Below are 21,917 nucleotides of genomic sequence, written 5' to 3'. Positions count from 1 at the left end.
AGAATCATTGGGTGAGAATGGCCAATGTGCCAAGCCTTGGATGTGTCAGACGGAAATGGATGACGCAACATATCAGCTGCATTTCGAGGGGCGTACAGCTGTACGCTTGTCATAGATTGCTAGAGAAATGCGCTGTAGACTCGATGTATATCGGATCAGTCACTTGAGCCTCCCACTCAGGCCATGGGCTGCTACACAGTGCAAGGATTCTGATATCAATTTCGATTTGGATTTCAAACCCATGTTCCGTTTCATCAGAACTATTCTCCTGCTTTCAAAGAAGGCACAGACAGGCCTCCTCTAAAGCAGAGACATCTAGTTATAAGAGGAGGATGCGTCATGCCTTTTTTTTTTTTTTTTTTTTTTTTTTTTTTTTTATTAATTAAAAATTAAAGAAAATTAAAAAATAAAAAGACAATTCAGACGTTTGGACGAAACGCGCTCCACACATTATCGGAATCTTCCAGTGCAAGCACGTTGAAGGGGAAAGTCACCAGCAGTAAAAATTGTACGAGCACCACCTACAACATCCGATTGGAAGTCCTTTTGCCCAGTGATAGCCTCGGTCTGGGAGGCTGGAAACGAGAGATCCCAGTCAATAGTGCCTGGGGGTAGGCTCTCTGCTATTGATGAAACGGTCTGCAGCTCTTGAACTCCACTACAGCATTGATCCCTTTGTACAGTCGCTGGGCCTTGCATGGAGCGCGCTGGTTGCGGAATATCGCTACCGTCATTAAGATCCTCAAGGCGACGGGGTTTGTCAGGGCATCCTAGTTCAGATATTTGCATTGGTTCAGCAGGTGTTGCGCCTGCGTGTTGCAAACAGCTCTCAAAAGAAGAGGCAGATATCGGTGGAAAGCATTGGGCTCTAGGAGATGCATCATCTTGCATTGCGTTAGTCGGGTGAATGGTAGCAGTAAGATACCGTGTACCTCCCCCGCTGCTATACCTGCGAGCACGCCAAGCGAGCTCTCCCCGAGCGGAGAAGCCCAACAGTGATATGGCCAGCCAGGTGTAGTGATCGGTGCTAGAAGGAAAAAACTCGAGGAGGAGCTCTGGATCGGGTGCGAGACTCGTCCATGTTAAGAAGCAGATGTTTCAGTGAATTTAAATAGGTCAAAATGGACGGACAACGGATGAGATAGGCCTTCGGTGGCTTAGAAAGGTCTTTATCTCTGCAACAACTAGCCGTACAGTTGGAAGATATTTTAGATGGCCATGAGAGCCATCTGACGCCTGATTTTGAAAAAGAAACTGCGTGCGTACTATTCCAGGACTGACGAAGGATCATAAGGCTCATTTGAGAGCTTAATAGTATTCCATCCATTGCTGGAAGGCTGCAATTGAAGCCGGAACCTGGTTATGTTAGGTGGGCCATGGACATGACACGCATGCAGAATGTGCGATACGGCAGTTGAAGGGGTTGCAGACCGTGAAGATTCCAGGATTGTAACATTTATTGGTTAACTTCTTTTATAATACTGAACGGAAAATATGCAGTTGTTATGATGAAGGCAAGTTCGTGCCATAAACCTTTCGGGCCTTCCTGCGTATGGTTAACGAAGTCTATGCGTATGCTAGCCCATGCAGTCATGACGTCAGAAATTCATGGATTTAGCTGTATAAGTTCTATCATTGTGGATGCTCTTCCCAGCGATGTGTTGCCAGTAAAGACTTGATGTCTTGACCACAGGAGGAGTGCACCATCATGCCCATCTGAAGTTGGTCTCTTTGTTGGTCTCCATATCTTCAGTATACCTTTTGTGCAAGCTGCTGCTGTCGCGGCTGCATAATGACCATTGGAGGGCACTCTCAATTTATCATTAGTGTCAAACAAGTTGAAAATTAAAATTATCACAAGATAGAAATTGCGGACCTTTTATTTCGATGTGATAAATTCCACTGACTGCGCGGGAAAACTAAATCAGCATGGGTACTATCTCAGAGAACCACTCTCTCCAAGGTCTCCCTATACTATGATCTGTTGTGTTGCTGTACTATGTCAGCTAACTACTTCCTCCATGAGCTATTAGGGCCTGACCTATCAGAGGACTAGTCATCCCCTTCTGAGGATGTTACCATTGAAGGGGAAATTGTGGTCCTCTATGATAACATAATGCAGCTAAAGAAATGACCCTGCTCATCATTCTTTTCAGCTCATCATAGCTTCGCCTGGGTGCCGTAGGCATGCAAGTAGACTAATGGAATTGATCAGCATTTCTTAACCAATCATTATGTCTCTGTGCGCCAACAAAGGCTTAAACGAAAGCCACTAAGCCCAAAATGGTCAATTATCGCGATATCCTCGGCCAGCCAATTGTTTGATGACTTCACAGTTACTCAGAGACGAGTAGCAAGGCTTAGAGTCTTACAGTCTAGGTATATATAGCAGGTCGATCATATCCTGTCAGTCTCAGCGCCATCTCCTGCAATCAACTTCTCAGCTAGATCCAAATGAAATGCTCGTTTTCGCCTCTCAACTGATTAAGCAACCTCTCAACTCCATCCCAATTACTATGAAGGCCAACCCAATGCCGTCTCCCTCGGTGGACCATACTCGCATCGCGATAGCTGAAGTGACCATCTTCTCCCTCATTCAGTTGGTACAATTTGTCACAAGGTTCATGCAAGAATGGAAGTACTGGCACCACAGAAGGGAGAGAAGTGTCCGCAGATGCGTGCTGTACTCCTGGTTTGGCATGCTGGGGTTTTTGGCGCAGCGTAAGTGATAGCTGACCAGCCCGCTATGCTTTTGGACAGGGTTGACACTGTCTACTAGTTCGAATTGCGGGTTCCGCGATGGCGATTGCTGTTTCCAATCCGAGCAAGTCGGTCTGGACGGCAGAGATCATTCTGCAAAGTATCGGACTATCACCTCTTTTGTTTGAGGTGAGCCTTGTCCTACTGCGAAGGTATGTCACGAGTCGGCTCAAGATGTTGCAAGCACTAACGTCTAGAAAGTGGACAAGCTGGAGGACGCGGTCCCGGAAACACAAGGTACCCAAAACATTTGCGTTTCCTGCTTCACGCCTTTCGCTTCCCAGTCATCATTTCTCTGGTCTGTGCCGTGGTTGGTGAGACAATGGATATTTCTGCCTGTAGGGATATCGGCTCGGGCGTCTTCGTCATTACCTTTGCATTTATCATTGGTCTCGTACTTTGGATTGCAGTCGCCTACCGCACGGTTCTGCCCAGAAACGGCCGCCGCGTCGTGATGCTGGTCCTTGCCACTATGCCGTTCTTGGCCGTTAGAATCGCCTACTTTCTGCTGGGTGAGTTTGGGTCGGAGGAATTCAATGCTCTCACTGGCAAGGAGGGGATCAAAGTTGGTATGGGTCTGTTAATGGAGATAATCGCCACAGTGCTCCTGTTGTTATCACGAGGCACAATGGAGCCATTTCCATCCAAGGATCTCCATGCCGAGGAACTTGAGAGGGACGACAGGCCTTGAGCACAGTGGATTTCTTCTCAACAAACTTGGACATAATGACGACGGAGAAGGGTGAAAGACGGTTCAATCAAGAGCCGCCGCAAAATTCTTAGGTTGTACAGCTGCATAATGCTGCGACATTTGCACCAAATGGTTCTCTATCCATGATTTGGTTTTGGGGTCTGCCACCTCGTATGCCACACGCAGCGGAAATCCCATTCTGTACGGCCCTAGTGGACCGGTACCGTTGTATTCCACTGACTTGCAAATCTGATCTCGAAAAAAGGCGACCATAGCTTCATGTGTACCAGGATAACCAAGGGTCCGTAAGGCCTCGTGCATGATAGCCATGTATGCGTAATAGGAAATGAATATTGAGGCGATATTCAGATCAGAGTAGTGCACAACGATAGGATATACAGCGTCTTCGGTCGATGATAGCCTTTCGTATGGGGGTGGTGCCATTCGGGAAAAGCGACTATACCATTTTGACAGTCTGGTCTGCATCTCAAGAATTCGGGTTAGGGTTTCGGACAGCTTCTTCCAGGTTGCAGGACTCGTCATATCTGATGCTTTGATATCATAGAGCGCGTGAACAAGGCTTGGCGCCAGTGTGAATAGAGCCACGAATTCCTCTAGCGAATCTTCCAGCTCTTCGGAGTAGAATGAGTTGATGCGCTGCCGCATTATGGCATGCCAGCTTTCTGAGGCTAGGAAGCATCTTTCCCCGGAGAAGAGAGAGTGCATTACCTGCGCTCATGTCAGTCTCATATCATATTCAGACCATGAAGACACCCACAATCAATCCTCGTGCAGCTTTGAGTAATGTATTATTGAATGGGTCCTTGTAAGAGTTCGGCCCACGAATCTCCGCCAGCTGGCTCACTGCCTTTGCATGTTTCATCCATGTAACTGGATCTTGAGTATTTGCAAACAGCTAACTTAATCAGACGACATTGCTTCTTCCTGTGACGGGGAATCAGGTGCCTACCTCGTACAAGCACAGAAGTAGCACCGCGCAGAAGATATCAGAAGACAGACGCTCAGAAGGGGCGTTTAGAGACTTTCGAAGTCTGCTCAGAGCCTCAATGTACGCAAACCTAGAATACCGCGCGATCTGCGCATTCTGCAACACCTTCGAAATATGGTGTGCTGTAAAGCATCGAACAGTTGCATCCAGGGTTTTGTTCCGTCCATAGATAAATGGGAGACTGCTGAACCATCTGGAAACAATATGGATTGAAGTCGATGAGTAGCCCTGAGAGAGGTCATCGACTACCGATGAAAGCCCTTGGAGGACATTAATCGTTGGAGAAGACAGCGTGGACACCGGCGTACTCTCTGTCACTGATCCCCTGTCTGCCTCATAGGTTTTTCTGTTAGACGCGCTCAGTACAGAACCAGAGACATTTGTTGGAGGTACGCGTCGAGAACGATAAGGCTTTCCAGTTTTGAACTTGAAGTTCCTGACATAGCCGGGGCATTGCTTTCCATATTTCTCACACCGCGCACAGCCTGGAAGTCGCTCATCACACTATATATATGTCAGCGGTGCTCTGGCCTCCCATTTTTGTAAGACCAACCTTCACGCGACGCTGGACACAGAGTAGACACCCAGAACTCCGCATACCTGCCATTTTGGGATGGACAGAGCGTTTAGACCCTTCTGACTAGGTGTTAACTGATAAACTCTGGAGAGGACAAGCCTATGTGGTTAATACGAGACGGCTGAGTATGGCTACGGCGCGCTACAGCGACCAGAAACATCATTTGCTAAGCCAATAGGAAGGCATCTGCATCGCAGAGGGACTCTCGGAGGGACCCAACCGTTCCTCGCTTGGTTTACGTCCACATATCATTTTAAATATGAGCGGGTACTGCTGGCTATGCTGATGTCAGAGCCCAGAGGCAGGCGACTGTTCGCACTCTTTGGTCCTCAAAAAGCAATTGAGTAATTAGCTAAGCTTCATAAGCGATAACTCGGGAATTCCCAAATTGGGTTAGGTGGACTGCTGCAGGCCGTCGTCCCGTACTTAAGCCCACACATCACACCTCGCTGTTCTCTGCGAGCTTTCTTCATCATTCTCCCCAGTGTCATCCAGACTATTTAGTAATTAGAATAAACTACTTAGTTCTTACTAAGCTATTTATGTACACAGAGTTTGGAGAAATTCATCATGTAAGGTGGTGGCCCATGATGGAGGCTCGCTGGCGGCTCTCCATGTGACAGGTATTCTAGGCAAGGGACTGAGCCTGAACCACTACAAATTCAGTAAGCCCTTGTTGGTTCCGAGTTTAGCAGTTTATGCAACTCTAATCCAATAAAGCCACTAAAACGATACCAACGGTTTTAACCAAACTCAAAGAGGTTTAGGGGGCGGAGGGAATCGTAACTGCTATGGTTCCCTAGGCTAGGGATCAAACCCAAGCCACTGCAAGTTCAGTGAGGGTTGGTTCTGAGTTTAGCAGGTCGATATGCTACTCTAGCCTGTACTCAGACTGAATGCAACCCTACTCCATACCACGGTTAGAAAAAGGTGTCAACATTGTCCGGTGGCTGGCGAATGCGCTGTATGCTCGCGTGCGTTCTTATTCAGAAGTTCAATAGTATGACCCTCGAAGAGCCGACCAACTTCCTGGATCTCCTGGGTGTGGTATGGCTGGAGAACTACCTCCAACAACTGCGAATCGTCCCAAACGACAATTATTCTTGTATCGCACCACCGAGACTTCATCAATTCCGTTTGCAAAGAGATCATCATCTTACGTGATCAAAAACCCAACTACTTCAAAGGGAATCTTGCAGCCTACGAACAAGATTTTGAAAGTCAAAAATTGTACTGGGGACGCATGAAGGAAGCCGAGCAGCGTCAAATAGCCCACATGGAAGCGAGTATTCGCGAGATCATGAAGATCGGCGAGAAGACCAATGACGATAATAAGCTTCGCCGGGCCCAATCTCAACAAAAGAAGGCCGAGGATCGGATAGGTACTCAAGTGAATGCCACCAGTGGTCGATTCAAGATCTGGCTGGATTTCACCTGCCCAGTCGAGCCGAAATCGAGGTGCCGCAGGATGAGAAGGGCGCGACAATTAGTCCGCCCCAGGCGACTGGCCTTCGGTTCCCTGGCCCGCTGGTGTCACTGGAAGGGATCACCTTTCAGTATAGGAAAAATGATCGGGTTGTTCTGGATGACATTACTCTGGTCGTCCACCTCGGTGACCGTGATGGCATCATGGGTCTCAATGGGTCTGGAAAGACTACTCTGATCCGTGTCTTGGCGGGAAATAATCTCCCATCTAAGGGCAAAGTCACCACCCACCCGCGACCGAAAGTGGGCTACTATGGCCAACACTCGGTCGAAGAGTTGCAGGAGCGTGGCAAGGGCGAACCCGCTCTAACTGCTCTGGGATTATTGATGGCTGAGTCGGATGGGTCACTCAAAGAAGGTTCTGTTCGAGCACTGCTTTCATCCATGGGCCTAACAGGGCGGATTGCTTCTGACGTCCCCGTCGCAGAGCTGTCCGGTGGGCACCTGGTAAGTTCCTCCACCTCACAAAGGATGGTTCTTTGAACAACTCGATTATTTCTACAGGTTCGGCTAGCTCTGGCCCGAACTGTCCGGATCGCACCGTAGCTGTTCATACTCGATGTACAACTTAGTACTTACATAGCGGCTTTTTATAAACATGATATTATCCACCTCACGGTATGCCAGAACAGGTCAACGATCAACAGGTGGGTTGTCGGACCACCTGAAAATGGAACTCATCGGCAAACTGCTCAACTATTCCTTTTTGAATAGGGTAAAATGTCATGTTCTTGGCAAGTATACTCAGTTCGGATCTTAGCCTGAGATAGATAGATCTAGCGAACTTATTCCAGGACAACTCAAGCACTACAGTAGGCTTCACAGTAACACAACACTAGAGGCTACGAAGCAGTCAGAATATTGCCACTCAAATAAGCAGATAGATCCTAAAAAAGACCCTAAGACCATGAAACCTTTGGAGTCAGGCTCACTTCACCGATGGTGCTGAACGCTTCCAGCAGGTTATTAATACACTGAGGGGTACTCCGTGCTTGCCAGTATGGAGCAGCCTTAACAAATTTATGCAGATCACTCACCAGAGGCGCTTCTCAACCTATAGACCCCACTCTGAAACAAGGTTTGTCCTGTATCCTTTGCCAGAATGCGGTCATCAAGAGCCACCCTCCATTCAATCACATATGGTACGTAAGATTGGTGCTCATCATCTGTTGCTCCATTATCCGATTCGAATTTATTAATAAAGTGTGGTCTACCAGATTAGGATTGATGCCATGGCTTTGAGCATTCACCAAACTTATGGTTAGGCAACAGGCTATACTCAGCTGGGGTATGTTCATGGACGAAGTCACCGGGCGTAGGGTCATATGAAGGAGACTGCCCCCAAGTCCCAGCCTGAGCGGTGGATGGAGTCGAGCCCAGAGCAGCTGAAACTCATGGAGCGGAACTACACGCCGTTCGAACTGGGGTCGCGCACGAGTATTGGCAGGAATATCTCTGCTGGAGATGTCAACGTTGATTCCGGTTTTAATTAGTGATCTTGATTTTGAGCTGAGTGTGCTCTCAAGGAGAATGGGTGGGGGACGAGAAACCGATGGGTTGTGGATTCAGAGAACTTCTGGGTCCTCGTAATCCAAACCATAGGATGGCTCTGCATGAGACACTACCCTGTAAATTCCAAATCCATGGATTTCCAACCATGACGACCTGCAAATGGCGCGATGTCGAAATACTGGAACTTGACAGACAACGACCCGGCATGGCAGTATTTCAGGTCAAAAAAGCCTCAGACCGGTTCGCGAAGGTGTTTGAAACGTTCTGTTGCGCACTAGAATTGGGATAGTTCGTCGGAAACTGCCTGTCTGTATGATCTTCGAAATGTTGATTAGAAATCATCTTTTTGCCGTCGACAACTATGCGCACTGGACGATGGCCCCCAGAAGAAGGCTGATGCCTAGAAGCCATGTACCCCGGATTCTTTAGATTCTCCATAGGAAATCCGAGGTCTCTGTCGTGCAGAATTTCCAGTTTTGCATTATTCTCGCGCAATGCATGGAGTCGGGCGCATCCACAGTTTGTGAATTCTGCCAATACGCCTCTGAATTCTGGATGGCTGGGTAGCGATTGACTGCTTTGTAGCATGAGATGCGGGAGTTTCTCCTGTATTTCCCTGATTCCATGCGATGCGGACTCTGTCCTTGCTCTACTAGGCTGTACCAGAGTTGAAGTAAAATGAGCTTTGCCCAAACCGTCACGGGGAAGTGGAAGAGAGTCCGCCTTGGCTGAGCTCCGTCCCTGACATGATTTACGACGTGCACTGGCAGAATCAGAGAAGCAGACTATCTGCAGTGATTCACAGTCGTGCTGAACGGCGTCACCCGATTTGGCGCTAGTTGAATCCTCCCCACATATGTCCGTCGGTAGGTGTAAATCCCCACGCGGGAGTCGCTTCCATAATCTTGCTCAGTTTCAAGGGGCTCGTGAGCTCTGGGCACTGGGCAGTCCAAATTGGAACTATAAGATAATTTTATCCGTCTAGCAGAGATATATAACAGCTCTAAATGGCATCACTTCCAGTAGCATTCTCATCATCAGAACCAATTTCAATCGTCACTCTGCATTTATTATAGCACAGCATGCGTTCCTTGTCGTCTGTCGCCATCCTGTCCGCGATAGGAGCTGCCTCCGCTCAGGCCGGTCCCTGGGGACAATGCGGAGGCCTCTCTTATTCCGGCCCTACTACTTGTGAATCTGGCTGGGGCTGTGTTTATCTCAATGACTGGTACAGCCAGTGCCAGCCTGGTAAAATCAAACCCTATGTCCCATACCCATCGACATGGAAACTAACGGGTATGTAGGAGCTACTTCCAGGGCGGCCTCAACAACCTTGACTGCTGTCCCAACTAAGGATCATTCGTCGACAGTTACTCCCACCTCTTCGACCTCTACTCCTCCTACCAATCCCACAGGCAGCAGCTCTTTCGCTAAGACGGACGGACTGAAATTCAACATCGACGGCGAGACCAAGTACTTTGCCGGCACGAACTCATATTGGCTGCCGTTCCTGACCAAAAATGACGATGTCGACTCTGTTTTTGACCATCTGCGGCAGTCCGGCCTGAAGATCCTCCGTATCTGGGGTTTCAACGACGTTAACTCGGTCCCCAATTCTGGAACTGTATACTTCCAGCTGCACGACAAGGCAACTGGCACCAGCACCATTAACACTGGAGCTGATGGCCTCCAGCGCCTGGACTATGTTGTCTCCGCTGCTGAGAAGTACGGCATCAAGCTGATCATTCCTTTCGTCAACAACTGGAATGACTATGGTGGCATGAACGCCTACGTCAATGCCTATGGTGGCACCAAGGAGGGCTGGTACACCAACGAGAAGATCCAGAGCGTGTACCGGACCTACATCAAGGCCGTTGTTTCTCGCTACAGGGATTCTCCTGCCATCTTCGCATGGGAGTTAGGTAATGAGCCCCGCTGCCAGAACTGCAACACCGATGTCATCTACAACTGGGCTGCTAAGACCAGCGCTTACATCAAGTCTCTGGATCCCAACCACATGGTCACCACTGGTGAAGGTACGTTCTCCGCATAGCACGATTCCGACTTTGTGATTTCTAACCCATCATAACAGAGGGCATGGGTTTGACCGTCGATTCTGATGGCTCCTATCCCTACTCCAGTTATGAGGGTAATGACTTCGCCAAGAACCTTGCAATCCCCGACATTGACTTTGGAGTCTACCACCTCTATGTTGCTGACTGTAAGTAAACTTCATGCTCTTTTGATTGATCTCTCAGGCTAACTGATAGTAGGGGGAATTTCTGACAACTCCTGGGGAAACACCTGGATTAAATCCCACGCCAAAGTCTGCGAGGCTGCTGGAAAGCCCTGTTTGTTTGAGGAGTACGGTATCAAGGACAACCACTGCGGTGACTCGCTCCAGTGGCAGAAGACCTCCCTGGCCACCACCGGCAACTCTGCGGATCTCTTCTGGCAGTATGGCCAGCAGCTGTCCACCGGTGCCTCGCCCAACGATCACTACACGATCTACTACGGCAGTGACGACTGGAAGTGTGCTGTTATCGACCACGTTAGCCAGATTTACTCGACGAAGCCCGTTTAGGTTTTGTGAATGATGGCTTTCGATTCGTGTTTCGATTTCCCTTCTTAGGCTTATAAACTTGTGTACTGATGGGACACATTTATGCTCTTCCCGATCTATATTCCAAATAGCTGATATATCTTGGTCAAGGAAGGGAGGCTGTGGAGCCTCTTCCAAGCAATGTCTTCTCTGCGTTCCATCCAGCTTCAATGTCATGTCAATACTCCTTATAGTACGCCTATCTGATACTTCTCCGGTCCATTCCAAATTCATCTATAGACAGAGGTGCGTGTACCAATCCACAATTTCCACTGCTTTCCCGACGATCAACGCGAGATACTCGCGCCATTTGACGAGCGCATAGTCCCCTCAAATCCTTAAGCTGTTTGCGGAAGAATTTATTATTATTACACAGAGAAGAGATTACGATCTAAGAATAATGATGCCACAAGTTTACTAGAATGGGAGTGAGAGACCTCTTTGACTCTTCTTAAACACATGGAAGAAGACATCACATCGCCACGCTCATATATACCTTTACGCGTTACTCCCTCTGTACCGACTCTCAATAATTGCAAACGCGGTCAAACAAACCATTATCTCCCATTTATTAGTATCTTCGTCAAGATGTGCATTGCGATCTTGTCTGCTCTTTGCCGTGTTTGCAATGAACAAGCTGCCGGCCTTCATCATCCAAGAGCTGCTTCCTACCCACTTTGCCAGGAGCAGTCCATCCTCTTTATCAACGCCTCCAGCGCGGAGTTCCATGCTCTTCAGCCTCCCTAGTACACCATATGATTTTCGGTATGTGTATGTCATCCTCTGTGCGCCAGTTCCGAAATCAAAATGGTACACTTTGTGACCATGCTTCTCCGGCCGTTCCAATTTCTCCCACACCATTGGCTTGCCCTCTATCTCTCTGGCTGGGTCGCCAAGCCCAATAGTGAAGCCGCGACGGTGCATTTTCACAACCCCAAGGACTTCTCCGTCCTTAGAGTCTCCTTTGTGAAGTAGGAGGTCAAATTTGTTTTTCGAGAGAGTCTCGTGGGTCTCAATGTAGTATACAGAGTCGGCCTGAGAACCGGGCCTTACAATGCGGTACGCCTGAAACTTTGGTTTTGACACAAGCTCGTAGGAAAGCCCTTGGCCAAGATTCGTGGCCGCCGTAACATCCGGCGCGAGGGTGTCAGAGTCTCTCGGCGACGTAGTTGTTGACATTATTATGAAAGAGGAGTTTAATTAGGAGAGTAATTCAGGTTGATAGAACGCAGGGGGAGAATGAAGCTAGAGAGCCTTTGCAGTCCATCCATTATATACTTACTACTCTGTAGACTACCACGTGGGCGTTGCTGGCTGGGCTTAAGGGATGCGCTAAACTACATATGGTCAAAATCCGCGAAGGCTGCGTTCCATCAAGGTGCGAGGCTCACATACACTTAAAAGGTAACCTCCATCTGCTCAGCCTGGGCATCGACGCCCCGTAGGCTTCCAACATTCGCATATATCCATCATACCCAAAGTTGGGGGCCATATGAGTTACGCATTGTGGAGATACAAAGGGTCACTGCCAACTCCCTTAAGCCAAACTAATAGGTATATAGTGGCATGGGTAGCAGCCACTAAGAGGCCATGCTAGATAGGAGGCATTCGCACTCTAGCTTACCTACCTACCTAGGAAATAATAATGCCTGCATCCTAAGGAGGGTGGGTGCCTATGATGTTATATTGCCTGCGTTGCTGTTAGCATCTATAGGATGATTTCTGCTGCACTATAGCGGCTTAAATATTCCTAGCCTCACCCCGCTCCGTTCAAGCATGTATCAACTTCAGAGTTATCAAATTGACGCCACATCTCAGCCGCGCGTGCTGGAAACGACCTATCATTGGATAAGGGAAGAGTCGTTTTTTCCTTGGTGCAAAAGTACCTAACAGAGAAGACCCTCTTTAGCCTCCAATTATGGTAGGTTTACTGTTGATCCTATGTACACTATGAAACCATAGTTGCGATTCATGATTGCCATTCAAGGCGTCAATGAGGCTCGCTCTGGTTTGGGCTCTGGGGACACCTGTGAGGAGACCTTCACAATGTCAAGCAGAGCCCTATGAACGAGGTTATAATCTCAAGCCATGAAGTGGCTGCAAGGTCGGCTTATTTGCCCTCCGTAGTCCAGCCTCGGGCTCTTCCTTGGCTCTCTCGCGACTGGTATCATCAAATAGTCTGTATGCAAAGCTTGGCTGCGACATCTCGTCCATTATGCTGACACTGGGCTTCAGATGAGACTCAACTTTGGGGAAAGTCGAAATTGGTTTTGCTAGTTAGGTGAAGAACACACACACACGCAAGCTAAGGTAATTCGATGCTGTTCATTTTAGTAGACGGTGGAAGATTTTACCAAAAGACTGGTTGGATCGGTCACAAACGACAAGGGATCTGGCTATATATCATCTGAGCCTATATCTAAGAAACGAGGTTAGTTCAATTCTTGATGGATTATAAGAAAGAGAAAGCGTTGCTTACATCGTAGAATGCTATACGGCACTGGAAAGTAGACAATCATTCTTTGGAGCTTAGAGAGATGATATGCTATATGTGTCTCAAACATGAGAACCAACTATGCTGAACACATTGTAGGACGGCTGATGACGGTATATGACCCCAGGGCCGTACGGGACTGTACGCGGCATCTACGAATTGTCATCGTTACATAGGTATTTCGATACGGGGTTGCCGCCAGCTTATCCTCCACCCTCACACAATTCAAAGGCTCTACCCTAACTGTGCTGCTCGTTATTCCAGTAGAGACTGAGCGCAGAGACAGCAGTGTCCTCTCACTTCTGGACATTAAGCACCTCTTCAGACATTAATCGAATGTTGTAGCTATAGGCCAGAGGGTTGCTGTCAACTAGTAACATGGTTTGCAGACGCCTACTTTAATGGCCACTATCACTGAAATGCTCTTGGGAGCATAAACCTGTTGTTACACTCTTTCAGTTTACAGACGGCGGATGTAACAATAACCTTATGAGGTCGATGGTCTCCAGAGATAATACACATGTCATGCAATAATGGAGCATCCTCAAACCTAGCACTGCTGATAGAAACGTATAGGTTACTAAGATTCTTCTATACTAACTACTCCTAGGCACTGTGTCTCTGATCGCCCGTCCGAAAATATATTGCCAACGGCCGAACCCCGAGCTCCAGCTGTCTTCGGTCTGTTTTGTCTTTACGCTTTCAGACCAGCAACCAGCTTGTCGCCAATCGACTTGATACTGTCCTCGAATTCTTTCGCATTCTTTGCTTTCCACTTGGCAGACGCTCCGGGCACGGCATCCTTGCTAGTAAAGCCAATAAAGAGGACATCATTGGCATCGTGACCATGGTCGCCATCGAGATGCTCGTTGGGGAAGCAAAGGTCAGCCAAAGAAATGGAGGCTTCGCCGGTAGAAACGCCGCCGTTCGTGTCACCCCAGATTCCGTAATGCTGTGTAATGCGTTCGATATTAGCTACGGAGACGGACACGGACACCCCACGTGCAGTAGATGAGAGACATACCAGTTGGCCATTGCACACAACAGCCATGACGCTCAATGGCTGCATTCCCTGTGACTGGGGCGAGAACTTGGGAGAATGCTCCTCATTTCCAAACACCACATAGGGGTGGACATTGGCGTTAAGGTCGGAGATGCCAAACTTCTTCACGTCGGACTTAAAGGCGGTCTGGCCCTGGCCGGACGGGTCATTGGCGCACTTGCCGGCGGAGTTGTTGGCCCCGTCGCAGTCGATGTCCATATTGGTGTAACCCTTGGTGGAGGAGATGAAAATGGCGCCCGGGATGTCGCCGCAGTACTGGAAAGACTTGCCTTGGCTGGAGTCACCATTGGTGAACCCTTTTGCCAGTACCTTGGAACATTTTCCCTGGAGGTATAAAGAAAGAGATATTAGCAGGCTGACCTGAAAACCTTGAGATGCGTGGGTATACCTTGTGCTTGTCATAGATCTGTTTCAGGTTGTTGGGCAGATCATAAGCAGTGGCGCCAGTGACCAAAGCAACAGTAAGGATTTCGGAGAGACGCATTGTGCTGGATTGATTGCGATTGTCAAGAAAAGCAATTGCCTTGATATTCAAGAGGGCCTGGTCTTGTCGGTTCGACTACATTGTAGACAGACATCATACTCTTTATATACTCAAAATGAAGCGCTAGGGCAACCTGATAGTTCGGTGTGTATCTCGGGCCCCTGTTTGGTCGATGTCGCATGACCAAGTAATTCTCCCTTAGATGGTAAAGATTCTCAAACCTCGTTACACACGCCGGTGAACCCGGAAAATCCGGGGATGTTGACACGAGGCATTTGGATCTAGCCATCAGGGTCCAGCCAAGTGTGGAAATTATAGGACCAAGCCATAGGAGGAATTTTGATCTCCCCACCCGGATGCACCCGCTGATGCTGCAAGGACTATGCATGTTTCATCTAAAGACCCTGAATTGCGGTCTGAAGATTTCTGCGAATCTATATCCCACGAATGTAACCATGGGGCCAAAATTACACCTGATGTTTTGATCGACAGGCCGCTCCCCCCTTTTGATTCTGAAAATCTCCATAACCACATTCTTGTGGCCAAGCTACGACATACATCTCTTCCAAAAATTATGCATAGTAGAGCCAAGTGGACTAGGTAGGTATACCTCGGGTCATAAACGGCAATTGCATTGGCCAATAGACTTTCAAGTATTTGCACCCTTGACAGCTCCTTAGCAGTCATGAGTGCAACACATTGAATATGGAGACTCCCCACGGTGTACAGCCCAATTACAATATCGCTCGATATGATACTCTTGAGGGGTTTTCATTGACAGAATGGTACGAGTTAGTATCCTAGACCATCACCTATAGCTCGTTCGCAACTGGGCCAAGAGGGATTGTCAGTCGAGTCACTAGTGGCTCGAGCCGACCCTAGCCATCTATTTTTCGCGCTGCTAAGCGGTATGCCGAAAAGTGTTGTCTCTGGACCTTCAATGGAAACCAAAAGAGCAAGCTATGCAGCTAGTGGAGAAATTGGAATTCGAAACAGTTCCGCCTGAAATTTGGGGGCTGAATCAATCCCCTTCACATGCTACGGGAACCAGCTTGATTGCCCCTCTCGTAGACAAGCAAACCATCAGTCTGGAAGTGTCTCAATTATGCATAGTCTGCCATGACACCTAATTCCATCCGCTGGCGACCATTCTTTCTAACTCATGATGACGAAGAAAGAAAATCGTTCTTCAAAGGAATGTTCTCGTCCTTTGTAGAAAGGGAATTACGCCAGTGCTCTGGATGGACGGATTTGCCGAGATAGCCGACAGGGAGTTTGAAGACGCATGAGCCATCCCGACGGGTTGAATGTACCTTCATAAGAAGACCTCGATCGCTATGCTATGATTTATATTCGAGCACATTTGCCATGTAGAAAAGCTAGAGCAGATTCAACCTGGAATCAAGCAACTCCCGCTGTTTGTCGATTCGCTCAAGGACGTGCGCCGTATCTCGATGTGATGTTGCGGTCGCTGCAGCATCTCGCAGTAACTGTGCGATTTCGACATAGTTTCGGACTTTTCGCTTCAGGATCTCTTCTCTATCATTTGCATGCCTGCACTGAAGCAGCCTTGGGGGACCGCTGTCGCAAAGGTCAATCCCTCGTTGGCAGGACCAATAGCACATGCCCGCGCAGATGTTGCGCAAAATATTTGGCGCGAGATCGATCAAAGAATGTCTCTCGGGGTCTTCATGATGAGTCTCGTGCTGCTTCATCCACTGGCATATGTTGACCATCTCATTTAATGCGCGCAGACTTTCATATTCCACTCGTCTTGTGAGTACTTCGGCCTCCAAGCTAGTTTTGTCCTGTATACCGAATTCCGATACACAGTCTTCAATCATCAGTCGACAGTGTAGCTCCAGAGCCCATAAAACCCCTCGATAAAGGTGGGTATATTTCCCCGTTCGACTGGAGTTTGGCTCTCTAATTTCAATGGGATTGGGTCTACCTGTACTGTCTGTGTACCTCCGTAGATGTCGCGGACAGCAGCTGTCCCTCCAATAATCCAGTTGCTCGTACAAATTGTGGATGTCATTGAAGACGACACCTTCTCGTTTTGAAAAAGGGCTGCACAAAGTCTGTGTAAGTTGACGAGCTATCACAGCCAGGGCAAGAAAAGCATCAAAATAGTCCTTAGACTCGTGCAGCGAGATGTTCTCGCTACTCCCAACGTCATTGTCTGGGATACGCGACATTTGCTTTTTGTCAAGGCAGTGAAATGCATCGAGTCCATACATGTGCCAGTAGAGGAGCACGCGACGCTCGCTAGCCCTGGCGAGCTTTGTGGGTATTGTTGAATTGGCGCTGGCATGATCAAGAATTCGATAGTTCATCGTCATCAGCACGAGCGAGTCATGGGTAAGAAACAGTCTTCCAAGGTTCGACAGAAGTGGCGGGCTCCTTGAGTCATCATACTCAAAATCGATCATGAGGGCAAGAGCTTCAAGATCGTCTAGTCGGATAGTTTCATTGTCACATGTGTTGCTTCGAGCACTGAGATACCGTTCGCGGAAAGCGGCTGCGAGAAGTTGCTGGAGGTTCCACTTGTCTGGAGCTTCAATGAAGGGCATACCTCTGCAGGCAACGGCAAGCAGAAGCAATTCACTGCACCGATTGGCATGATAGTCTTCCCAAAAAGCATCCGCGAGGAGAATTGGAAGACATAGGGCTGCATAATCGAAATAGGAACGCAGTGCTGCCGTGCAGAATGCAGAGTCTACCGAGACCCCCATCCAGGAATATGTGCTGGGTTCTTCACTTGAAAGGACAAGGTCCTTTCCGTCTTGTTCTTGACTGTCTGTCTGGGCCATCTCGGAGGTAGAAGTGGGATTCTGCGAATCCCGGCTTCGTTCATTGTGATCCTCAGCAGGTCCGCAGTTGCCCATGAAAATTTGATCGAGGAAAAGCATATTATCGAAACTCAGTGCAAACGGACTATCAGCAAACATGTCGAACGAAATATTTGGTAGTGCCGCATTGTCATTTCCCGGGGAAGGATATAGAATATGTGATTCCGAGGTCACCCGGGAAGCTGAATCGCCTCCCACACCTGGCGATGGCTGCGATAGGGCAGGCTGTAAATCTCCAGTGCCAACTTCGAGAATACCTCCGCGAGCGGTAGTTTGGCGGCGCCGCCGAATCCGAATGTCATCCGAGTCATCCACATGGCATTGTATGTCCCGAAGGGTGCATTGTGAACATGCAGCTATGCCCTGTCTAGCACGCAACAGTCGGTCACATTTGATCTTTCGTCGATGACAAAAGTCGCAGGACACTCGTTCTAGTCCTCGTTTCAGTGGCATTGGAGGTGATTCCAATGAAGTTCCGCCAGTTGAGAGATTTTAACAAAGTGAGATGGACGGAGGCGGAGAAATCGCGGGACTTTAGCGGCAATAAGGTGGAGACAAATGGTGGAGACAAATAGACCGCCCCATGTAGGATACAGGATGGGGATAGAGGCAGCTATGAAGCTGAACCGCAATTCAGGACATGTCAAGGCTGCGTCGGGCTGACTTGATAAAGAGAGTTCAGGAAGCTGGAAATGAATGTCAGACAGAGTAGTCTATCATCAATCAGGTCTGGTGTATCAATTGCCTGCCTCATCATTGAAAAAGCAGCAGTATCGCCATCGATGGAACCGGCGATTGTACGGAGGTTGTACGGGAGTATGCCAGAAAACTTCCTCAAAAAGGCAAACTAGGGCCTTCAAAAGACGAAACTAGTCTCTATATCGCTGCTACAAATTTGGTTGACGGCAGGCAGCCACAATGATGCTCAATGCAATTTCCGTCCTCCTGACTACATATAACGCCCAGTTACCTTCTTGATCGCAAAAATCATAAGATCGGAATCACGGAAAACAAATCAATACACGAGCGGCTCACTATGGATCAAAATGTGGATATGTATGGGTACTTGCCCAGCAAGCCAGCCGCATTATTTGGCATTGTGTTCTTCGGTACTTCAATGGTCGTGTGCATCCTGCAGATGGCATTCGGACCATATAAGCACTACTGGATGACTACGCTTGCAGTCGTCGCTGTGGGAGAGGCCATCGGCTGGGGAGGTCGACTCTGGGCTCATATCGACGTATGTATTAACTTTGAATCAATGACCAGTTGCTAACAATTACAAGCCAAACAGCTGGATGGCATTTATGATCCAGATTTGCAGCCTCATGGTCAGCCCTGTCTTTTTGTCTGCCGCAGACTATGTCCTCTTTTGCAAACTGTAAGTGAGTTGACTGAAGGCTTCAAAGAAGGTTCTGACAAGAGAAGTATCGAGAAGACTACCCCCCGCCTCTTCCCAATTCCATCCACATTCTTTTGGGCGGGATTCATCATTTGCGACATCATCTCCTTAGCCATCCAGACCGTCGGAGGAATCGAGGTATCAAGCGCTCAGGACTACGAACAACTCAGCCACGGTGGCGACGTTATGCGCTCAGGAATCATCTTCCAGTTCAGCAACACGATCGTCTTCGTCATCCTGATCGTGGGAGCAAGTCTCCGATTGCGACAAAAGAAAGCGCTGGCCCCCCAAGTTAAAAGGCCAGTATTGGTGGCTTTGTGTGTGTCAACAGTTATGGTACTACTTCGCAACGGATACCGTATTGTTGAGTTGTCGGATGGATGGAAGGGCCATCTCATGCGCACCGAGCGATATCTCATCGGGTTGGATATGGTACCAATGGCAATTGGAGTTGGCGTTTTTGTTATATTCCCTCCTTCATTCTTCTTACACGAGGGCAAGAAGCTTAGCAGTTCGATGGAAATGTTGGAATAGCTGGTTCTAGCTATGAGAAAAGAGCCTCGCTTTGCGTCGTTCTGGAGATGTGGATGAACGACTTGAGAAGTTACAGAAATGAACCTTCGGGCTCTTGAACAAAAGCAGCGAGCATTGTTGAATGCTCTGAGCCTTAGTTTATCTTGTGACATATTTACTATGCTCGCTTATAGTGTAATCAGATATTCGATTGTGATAATATTTTCCGTTCCCCTAGCATAGGTAGCGGAAGTTCAAGTTCCAATTGCCGTTCATTCTCACTTCCGGAGGTCACTCCATGTAGCCGTTCACGACAAAATATGTTTTATGAGAGAGCGCTCAATCAAGGTAGAAGCCACGGCCTAGGGCCTACATAGATCATGTATATCTTGTAGTCCCGCATGTAATATATGCCAGAAGTCCAACACAACCGGTCTTTAGACCAAGCCGAGAATGATCGCTGTTGAAGGTTGCTCGCTCCATCGCCACAAATAACCACCTGGCTAGACATAGTCTAGATGTGACCAACTGTCCCTCTTGTGTGTTGTGCCCCTGCAGTTAATCACCACAGCTTGAATTGTAGGTTGGTCCTTCGCCCCTCCAGTACCATGCCATGAGTTTATTCCGGCTGCTTCTACTAGGAAGCCTCCCTGAAAACAATGTTCTAGGCCCTTGCAAGTTATTTCAATGTTCTGTCAACTCCATCATCGCAGCGTGGCTTTCCCTCCTTGTTTCCTTGACTTACGAGGAAGAAGGGAGTTAGATATCTTTGCCATTCGTTGCAATTCCCTGCATATATACTGTGTCCTGGATCAGTGTACGTATGGAAAGCAGTCTTCGCAAGAATATTTACTAACTTGCGCATGAAGGTCGCTCTTTCTGGCTAATATGACCTCCATAATTAATGACTATATAACGCAGCATTGGAGTCATCTAATAATTTCTGTGGCTGAGCATTGAAGTATGATTTATAACCTCGTTGATGGTTGAGCACTACGATAACTACCTTCCGGGAGGAAGTTTTATAAGACACATGCACAAAGCAAACTATGCCCCACAAGATCGTGATGCAGCCAAATTAGACCTAAGTCTAACCAAGTCATTTAGTACAGGTGGTCTGTTGCTCTAAATCAGAACATACTACAATTAGAAACCCCCCAAAAGTTCGACTAGGCAGTGTAGACTTTGGTATAGATGCATTGAACACTTCCTATGGAGCTGTTAACGCAGCAAAAGAATCACCCCTGGTTCGTAAATAAGATGCTGGCAGAACATTCCATCGCAAACCCGAAACAACGAGCATACCATCCCTGAGACCAGTAACTCAACTCCATGCAATGAGGCGCGCCCCGAACCAAGCTACCATCAACTCGGACACTGTTCTTGAATGCTGATATGCAATTTTCGAGTTCCTGCTTTGTAACGTCAAAGAAGGGATCCTTGTCCACAAGAGCAAACATGACAGGCACAACTACATGGCGCGCCCATTTTTCACGCCACGTAGGAAACCAAACGTCCCGGAAATGCTGTACCTCGGCATCCGGAATTGGCACATTAAGGCGCTTGCTCTGGGCTAGAACCTCTGGGCTAGTAGTTCCCGGCCGGAACATTATTTTGTCTTTAATATCGACTGGCATCAGAAGATGGTCAGCCCCTATCCTTATATGGATATTAGGAGGAGTGCTCCCCGCAGACGGGGGTTGCTTCTCCCCCAACCCAGATGCAATAAGTCCTCCTAGCGGATACAATGGATTCTCATCCTGTGCATGCATAGCCGCAGCAATAATTCCTCCCATTACTCCAAGACTATGGCATAAGAGAATAACACAGTTGCAACCACCGCCAAATTTCGACCACAAGGCTGGAAGGATATAGTGATGCAACCAAAAGCCAGTTTTTTGGTTAAAATCAGAACCCTCAGGTATGGGCAAGAAGGAACTTGTGCCCCCATAGCAAGGTCGGTCGATTGATACAAATGGTAATCCAAAAGCGTTGCTTGCTATAAAGGCAGAAAACTCCGGAGTGCCATCGAAATAATGACAGTCATACGTTCCACCATGCAAAGCAACGATCAGTGGACGGTGACTAACAGGAGATCCAACGGAGACTGAAGGAATAGAATGTATACCCGCCACAGTAGCATTATTCGAGAGCGGGAGAGTGAAGGCCTGCATCGAGAAATAACAATATTATGGACCCTTTGTCTGCGAGTTATGGCTCGCGCGTCTGTTTAACTTGGAGTGAGAGACAGAGAGAGGACACAGGAGAAGGGTCACGAGTGATGAATTGTAAATTAAAAGTCTTTTGTCTATCTGTCTGTCTGTATGTTCAATAGAAATAGGCGCTATATAGTTATGAGGATAGGCGAGGTCCCACATTTCTTGCCCGGATATAACCCTTAAATCCGCTATTATCATCCATCGTTGGAACAGATCCACTCGCTAAGAAACAAACTAACAAGGCCAAACTAAGT

The 21,917-nt window shown here is 48.1% G+C and overlaps 8 protein-coding genes across 8 annotated transcripts; 4 read left to right on the top strand and 4 right to left on the bottom strand.

Moving 5' to 3' along the window:
- Positions 1–2,459: 2,459 nt before the first annotated feature.
- Aud_002670 (uncharacterized protein) lies at positions 2,460–3,451 on the top strand (the record flags this gene model as incomplete). Its single annotated transcript, XM_043287633.1, has 3 exons — positions 2,460–2,721; positions 2,780–2,912; positions 2,962–3,451. 3 exons carry the CDS (start codon positions 2,460–2,462, stop codon positions 3,449–3,451), a joined length of 885 nt encoding a protein of 294 aa, XP_043143568.1.
- A 63-nt stretch (positions 3,452–3,514) lies between these two features.
- Positions 3,515–5,067, bottom strand: Aud_002669 (Zn(II)2Cys6 transcription factor; the record flags this gene model as incomplete). Its single annotated transcript, XM_043287632.1, has 4 exons — positions 3,515–4,180; positions 4,230–4,367; positions 4,422–4,964; positions 5,014–5,067. 4 exons carry the CDS (start codon positions 5,065–5,067, stop codon positions 3,515–3,517), a joined length of 1,401 nt encoding a protein of 466 aa, XP_043143567.1.
- Positions 5,068–6,280: 1,213 nt separating this feature from the next.
- Positions 6,281–7,068, top strand: Aud_002668 (uncharacterized protein; the record flags this gene model as incomplete). The annotated part of the gene is given in 3 exon segments (XM_043287631.1): positions 6,281–6,427; positions 6,442–6,969; positions 7,027–7,068. The coding sequence occupies 3 exon segments, from the start codon at positions 6,281–6,283 to the stop codon at positions 7,066–7,068; spliced, it is 717 nt and encodes a 238-aa protein (XP_043143566.1).
- A 2,048-nt stretch (positions 7,069–9,116) lies between these two features.
- Positions 9,117–10,618, top strand: manF (putative endo-1,4-beta-mannosidase; the record flags this gene model as incomplete). The annotated part of the gene is made up of 4 exons (XM_043287630.1): positions 9,117–9,282; positions 9,339–10,070; positions 10,127–10,255; positions 10,308–10,618. The coding sequence occupies 4 exons, from the start codon at positions 9,117–9,119 to the stop codon at positions 10,616–10,618; spliced, it is 1,338 nt and encodes a 445-aa protein (XP_043143565.1).
- A 516-nt stretch (positions 10,619–11,134) lies between these two features.
- Aud_002666 (uncharacterized protein) lies at positions 11,135–11,815 on the bottom strand (the record flags this gene model as incomplete). The annotated part of the gene is made up of 1 exon (XM_043287629.1): positions 11,135–11,815. One exon carries the CDS (start codon positions 11,813–11,815, stop codon positions 11,135–11,137), a length of 681 nt encoding a protein of 226 aa, XP_043143564.1.
- Positions 11,816–13,824: 2,009 nt separating this feature from the next.
- csnB (glycosyl hydrolase family 75 chitosanase csnB) lies at positions 13,825–14,677 on the bottom strand (the record flags this gene model as incomplete). Its single annotated transcript, XM_043287628.1, has 3 exons — positions 13,825–14,082; positions 14,155–14,517; positions 14,582–14,677. 3 exons carry the CDS (start codon positions 14,675–14,677, stop codon positions 13,825–13,827), a joined length of 717 nt encoding a protein of 238 aa, XP_043143563.1.
- Positions 14,678–16,056: 1,379 nt separating this feature from the next.
- Aud_002664 (Zn(II)2Cys6 transcription factor) lies at positions 16,057–17,982 on the bottom strand (the record flags this gene model as incomplete). Its single annotated transcript, XM_043287627.1, has 1 exon — positions 16,057–17,982. One exon carries the CDS (start codon positions 17,980–17,982, stop codon positions 16,057–16,059), a length of 1,926 nt encoding a protein of 641 aa, XP_043143562.1.
- Positions 17,983–18,565: 583 nt separating this feature from the next.
- Positions 18,566–19,465, top strand: Aud_002663 (RTA1 domain-containing protein; the record flags this gene model as incomplete). Its single annotated transcript, XM_043287626.1, has 3 exons — positions 18,566–18,769; positions 18,816–18,910; positions 18,958–19,465. The coding sequence occupies 3 exons, from the start codon at positions 18,566–18,568 to the stop codon at positions 19,463–19,465; spliced, it is 807 nt and encodes a 268-aa protein (XP_043143561.1).
- Positions 19,466–21,917: the final 2,452 nt, after the last annotated feature.

Source organism: Aspergillus udagawae (assembly GCF_001078395.1).
Source record: "Aspergillus udagawae IFM 46973 DNA, scaffold_2, whole genome shotgun sequence".
NCBI classification, from domain to species: Eukaryota; Fungi; Ascomycota; class Eurotiomycetes; order Eurotiales; family Aspergillaceae; genus Aspergillus; species Aspergillus udagawae.
Note: the sequence above shows the minus strand (reverse complement) of the source record. Positions and strands in the feature narration are given on the sequence as shown.